Below are 6,515 nucleotides of genomic sequence, written 5' to 3'. Positions count from 1 at the left end.
AGCTGGCGACGAGGGCTCCAGGCGAGGTAACGCCGCTGGGGGCGGGTTCAGCGCAGGCCTCCCAGGCACTGCCATGAGCGTGGTATGGTTCCGCTCCCAGCGCGTCTTCCATTTGCTCTGACACGGGCCGTCTGCAGTGCAGGGGAAGGCGGGTGGGGCCTCCTGCCAGCCACGTGCTCAATTAATGGCATGGTAGGAAGCAGCCATAGAGTTATTACATACATCTTCTGGAGTAACTTTATAGCTTATTCCTCTTTTTATCACACAGTTTGATCGCACATGCGGCTGGGTGACCCCTTGAGGCATAACTAACTGTTTAATCGCACCTTAAGTGCAATGTGTGGATGGGGTCAGAGGGCGTGTGTAGACGAAACGGGGGCACTAAATTGAGGCAGTGGGTTTGAAAAAAAACACTACTTCAGTTTGGGGCTGTTTAAGCCCCCGTGTGGTGCACACACCCTGCAGACTTACCTGCCCCTCCTGCAGGGAGGGGAGGGTGAACTGCCGGCAGGCAGAGCGGTCCCTGGGTTGAGGGGGGGCTTGTGCTTCCCTCTTGTGGCAGCTGTACCATTCCCCCCTTCCCCCCCCAGCCCAGCCCCCATACAGCTAAAGCAGGTTTTCTCTGGTAGATCCTGCCTTCCCAGGCTGCTGTCAGGCTGCCTGCAGGGCTTCTTGTAGGCTGTGGAGCAGCACAGAGCTGGGTGCTTCACTCCATGGCTGTAGGGACAGCAAACTAAAACTCCTCGACGGAGTTTTAGTTTGCTGCACCCCAAGTCATTTAAGGTGCATTATGTTGCTGAATTTCCTACAGTGGCTGGAATAAATGTGCAATATGCCACCAAGACATGCAAACACCGACACCATTAAAGTGGTGCAAAAGCATTTAGCCCTCTTTACAGTGTCGTGCGCATGTGCCTCTCATTTTGTCTACACATGACCTAAGTTTCTTCCTGTGTAGATCAAAGTATTACAAAACGATATGGTGTCATTGTCAGTGCAGCCTAGCCCACAACAACTCACCCAAGCAGCCTATGTGGCCCTACCTGTCCATCCCTGGTTTAGGGTCTGATACTAAGTCAGTGGCAAAGCTACACCTGACTAAGGATTTAATTATTTTTGGGAAAATTTTCTGAAACGTCTAATGAAGTAAAAGTTGTATCTTGTGGTTTCTGAACTTTGCCACTAATAACTGGGTAAATCACCTAAGATCCAAGAGGAATTAGCTTTTAGGTACATAGCTGACGGAGTGAAATCTGAAGGCCAGAGTTGGATGCCTAAGCTCCCTCCAGAGTGTATGGAAAGACTTAACTGTTTCAGAAGAAGATCCAAAAAAAAGACATACTGAGTTAGGAGCCACCTAGAACCAGCCGACAGAAAAAATGCTGAGCGCAGAATCCTCCCCTGTGGAGCTTAGGTGCTTGACTTCCCTCTACAAAGGAGGTGCATATATTCACCTGGGATGCAGAGCTTGGGAGTCTGCTCCTGAGAGTAGGCTCCTACATAGATTAGGGGTGTGAAAGGTTAAATGATTAATCATTTAACTGTAAGTGCAGTTGTAATTGGTTATTCTTTAGTTTGGGGTGGGTGCAGTCTGGCAGGGAAGAGGGGAAGGGAAGTGCCCCAGTAGAAATCAGAAGGCAGCAGAGCAGGTGGGAGGGAAGGAGGAGCAGGGAATGGGGAGAGGGAAGAGGGGAGGGAGAGGAAAACAGGGAACAACTTAATGACTCAATTAAGTGATTAGCTGCTCATTCACAGGTGCTTCCTCCTTTTACCCTGGGTTGTGTTGTCTGGCTGGGCTTGCCTCCTCCCCACACTTAGAGGGCCCTGGGAGCACCGAGCAGCTCCCAGCTGCAGCTGTGTCCGAGCTGCTGCGTTATTGGTTAATCATTAAATTAGAGGATGCTCAGATCAGGCGTAGTCTATGCTTATCTGGCAAGGGAAACACTGTGACCATGGAGGCAGTCTTTCTAGCCGTACCAGGGAAGACAGTGCTCCTGGCATGGGAATAGTACCTGTCAAGGTAATATATAGTAAACTTCCCACTTAGCTACTGGAGTGGGAAGGTCTTGGCTTCAAGCCTACTTTATGGAAATGAGAGACTCCTCCCTGGATTGCCTCTGGGGCCTTATGGCTGAGGGCAAGAAAAACTCAGGGGCATCTGAACCCCAAGCCTCCAGGCTTGGGCCTGCAAATAGGATGCCCGCTAAAGGTTTTGGGAACATCTGAAGCCCCTGATGGGGTTGGAGAATGTTTGCTGGTAGTAGGGCCACTTATGGTTCTGGACTCTTGGATTTGGAATTAGTTTTGGCAAATTGGGCCTGGGATACATAACAGAAATTAGGGGAGGTTAAATGAATATTTTTTTCAAATGGTGTTTACATCCCTAACATAGATTTCCTTCAGAGAACCAGGCATGGATCACTTTTAAAATAGGGTTCTGGTTGTGTGATGTCCCTTTTGTATACCAGTCTAACGATTAGAGCACTTCTCCAGGAAGTGGGATACTTGGGTTTGATGCCCTCCCCAGCTTCAGGGGATTAAAACCCATCTTTCTCATGATCAGTGGCAAAGGTTTTCAAAGGTTTGATGTCTTATTGAGCAGAGGTATCAAGTAGTGTTCTGTAGGGACTTGGCCTGGATCCACTACTGTTTAAAATCTTCATTAATGACTTGGAGGATGCAGTTTAGTGTATACTTAGCAAATTTACAGATGACAGTGAGCTGACTTGGGTATCAGACACTTTGGAAGATAGGATTAGGATTCAAAAGACCTCTATAAATTGGAAAAGTGCTCTAAAATTAGTCAGATGAAATGAAATACAGAGGAGTGCAAAGGACAGAACAAGCAAGGTATACATCCAAAATTGGGGAACTATCTAGGCTGTAGTACTTCAAAAAAGACCTAGGGATTATAGTGGGCTGCAAGTTGAATATGAGTTAACAGTGTGTAATTGTTGCAAGAAGAGCCAACAGCATACTGGGATGTAATAACTGGTTGTATGCAAGTCATATTAAGCGATTTTTCTATGCAAATCATCAGCGGTGAGGCCTTGCCTAGAGCACTGTGTCCAAGTTTGATCACTTAAAGACGTGTACGAATAGCAAAAGTCCAATGGAGAGCAACAAAAATGATTAGAGGTCTAAAACCCATGACTTTTGAGAAAAGTTTGGAAGAACTGGATGTGTTTAATGTGGAGAAAGAAAGACTGAGGGGACAGTTGATGATAGTCTTTAAATACATGAAGAGCATGATGATAGGTTATTCCCTGTTGCTGCAGGGACAAGAGAAGAAGTAATGGCCTTAAATTGCGAGAAGGGAGATTTAGGTTGGTTATTGGACAGAACTTCTTAACTATGAGCATGCTTAGGCTACCTGGATAGGCTGTGGTATCTCTATTCTTGGAAGTTTTTAAGAAGATGTTAGATGAGTGGTGCCCAACGTTTTTGCCCTGTGGGCCAGATGGGCAGTGCTGGATCTTGCGAATGAGCCTCCTCCAACTTATGGGGCAGGTGCAGCAGAGTCTGAACTGGCCACACAGAGGGAGGTGGGGGGGCAATCTGATCTGTGGGGGAAATCTGTGCTGCACAGGGGGAGGAGTCTTTGCAGTGAGGGAGAAGTGACTATTAATAGCCACTGTTTCCCGCTCCCAAATTTCCCAACCTGTAGGGAGCCCCACAGGGCAGATGCCATGGCCCTAGGGGCTGATGGTTGAGCACGCTTGGGTTAGATAAACATGTAGTCAGGATAGTTTAGTCACGGATGATCTTGCCTTGAGCAGGGTGCTGGACTAGATGACCTCCTGAAGTCCTTTCCCACCTTATCTTTTTTTAATTCTCACCTCCCAGGCAAGTACCCTAATCACCAAACTCTAGTGTAGGCAGGGTGGGGATACTTTATACATCTTCTGTTGAATCTGCCACTGTAGGGCAAAGAATGTAAGATTGATGGGACTTGAAGCCAGGAGGAGTATGAGTCTGTGACTTGAATTTTTAACTCCCATTGCTCAGTTCTAATCATCATGTGCTTGCTCCCAAGATTCTCATGCATTTTATATTGAACAGCCACTGGATAAAATATAGCCCCAAGCCTGAGAACAGTGTCCAGACCCCAAGATTTCCAGGTCAAAAATAGGGGCACCTAGTGTTTTGGACATCTCCAAGATTAGGCAGTTGCTGGACAGCCATTTTTTTAGATTGCAATTTTGGATTTAGGAGCTTAATGTTCATCTACGGATTTTGCCCTCAGCATCACTATGCCTTCATTTATCCATTTGAAAAATGAAGCCGATACTGTATTAGAATTTATAGTAATCATAAACATTATTGTTTGTTCATGCTGAACATTAAAATTAGTCATGAAATGTATATGATTTTATTGCTCCGTAATTGTTTTTCATATAATCTTTTATGAGCAAGTATTTCTGCCAAAATAAGCATTGTTACTCAACAGTGAGTTGTTATATAAGTATGCAGCAATACAATTAATAAAAGAAGTTATGTGGCTACAAAGAATACTTGCGTGTTTCATGTACGTTCTTAGGCATATGGCCAAAGGCATATTAAATGTGTTTAATATATTCTTTGGACGGGTGTAAGTATTTTAAGGATAGCTAACTGGATCATAAATTCTAGTTTTGTGCTGTTATATGACATACCTTCACAATTAGAATCTTTGCCAGGTAGTGAGTTTTCTCCCGTTACGTCCATCTGGGTAATATTACACCAGCCAAAATAAAGACTGGGTTTTTCTCAGGCAGTTAAAATTCCCTTATATGTCTGTGCAAACAAATAAATAATAAAGGCCATATGCACAAATGAACAAATGCTGCTCTCAATTATATTTCTAAAACTCCAGGGTAATTGAAACCCATGTAATTATTCCAAATTTACCTAAGTGTAAATGAGATCCAAATATGACCAAGGAATCACATTTTTGGATATTCCCCACTTCCCCATTTCACCCTCCCCCATGATTGACTATAACGAACATTCACGAATGGCAGAATTTGATAGAGAATAGCTATTAGATAGGAATATTTTTAATAATATGCACTTCAGTGAAAAAAAATTAAAAAATAAGCTTAACTTTCTCCAATAATTTATGTGGCATTTCATTGATTTAGATTGTGGTAATTCATTTATATTGTAAAGAAATCTTGCTGAGTGTCCAGAAAGAAACCATCCCAGTGTGCAGGAAGAATAGCAAATGTAGCAGGCAACTGGCTTGGCTTAGCAGAACTCTTTGGTTAGCTTAAACACAAAAATAGAGCTGACAAAAAGTGGAAGCTTGGATAGACGATTAGGGAGGAGTACAAGAATATTGCTCAGGCATATAGGGATGAAATCAGGAAGGTCAAAGCGCAATTGGAGTTGCAGCTAGCAAGGGACATGAAAGGTAACAAGAAGGGTTTCTACAAGTACGTTGGCAACAAGAGGAAGGTCAGGGAAAGTGTGGGTTCCTTACTGAATGGGGGAGGCAACCTAGTGACAGATGATGAGAGAGGCTAAAATACTCAGTGCCTTTTTTACCTTAGTTTCACAGGCAAGATCAGCTCCCAGACTACTGCACTGGGCAGCATAGTTTTGGGAGAAGTTGAGCAGCCCTCAGTGGTGAAAGAACAGGTTAAGGGACTATTTAGAAAAGCTGGACATGTACAAGTCCATGGGGGCAGATGTGATGCAGCTGAGGGAGTTGGCTGATGTGATTGCAGAGCTGCTGGCCATCATCTTTGAAAACTCATGGTGATTGTGGAAGGTCCTGGGTGATTGGAATAGGGCAAAATATAGTGCCCATCTTTAAGAAAGGGAAGGAGGAGGATCCAGGGAACTACAGCCTGGTCAGCCTCACCTCAGTCCCTGGAAAAATCATGGAGCAGGTCCTCATGGAATCCATTTCTAAATGCTTGAAGGAGAAGAAAGTGATCAGAACAGTCAGCAAGACTTCGCCACGGGCACATCATGCCTGACCAACCTAATTGCCTTCTATGATGAGATAACTGGCTCTGTGGATGTGGAGAAAGCAGTGGACGTGATATACCTTGAATTTAGGAAGGCTTTTGATGCAGTCTCCCACAAAATTCTTGCAAGCAAAATAGGGAAGTATTGGTTGAATGGATGGACTGTAAGGTGGACAGAAAGCTGGCTCAATTGTTGGGCTCAACAGGTAGTGATCAATGGCTCGCGGTCTAGTTGGCAGCTGGTATCAAGTGGAGTGCCCCAAGGGTACTTGTAGCTGGTGCTGTTCAATGTCTTCAACAGTGACTTGGAAGATGGGATGGAGTGCACCCTATGCACATTTGCGGATGACACCGAGCTGGGGGGGTGTAGTAGATACAGTGTAGAGTAGAGCTAGGATTCGGAGCGACATAGACAAATTGGAGGATTGAGCCAAAAGAAATCTTGTGAGGTTCAACAAGGACAAGTGCAAAGTCCTGCATTTAGGATGGAACAATCCCATGCACTGCTACAGTCTTGGGACCAACTGGCTAAGCAGTAACTCTGCGGAAAAGGACCTG

General features: G+C 44.9%; 1 protein-coding gene across 1 annotated transcript in view; it reads left to right on the top strand.

Moving 5' to 3' along the window:
• Position 1: 1 nt before the first annotated feature.
• NRDE2 (NRDE-2, necessary for RNA interference, domain containing) overlaps positions 2-6,515 on the top strand; it is a gene marked incomplete at its 5' end in the record, with an annotated part of 44,884 nt that continues 38,370 nt past the window's right edge. The window contains 1 exon segment of the mRNA XM_025209739.1: positions 2-26. Within this exon segment, the coding sequence (XP_025065524.1) occupies positions 2-26 (25 nt within the window).

The sequence above is a fragment of the Alligator sinensis genome, unplaced genomic scaffold (genome assembly GCF_000455745.1).
Source record: "Alligator sinensis unplaced genomic scaffold, ASM45574v1 scaffold281_1, whole genome shotgun sequence".
NCBI lineage: Eukaryota > Metazoa > Chordata > Crocodylia > Alligatoridae > Alligator > Alligator sinensis.
This window is presented reverse-complemented; position numbering and strand designations above follow the sequence as displayed.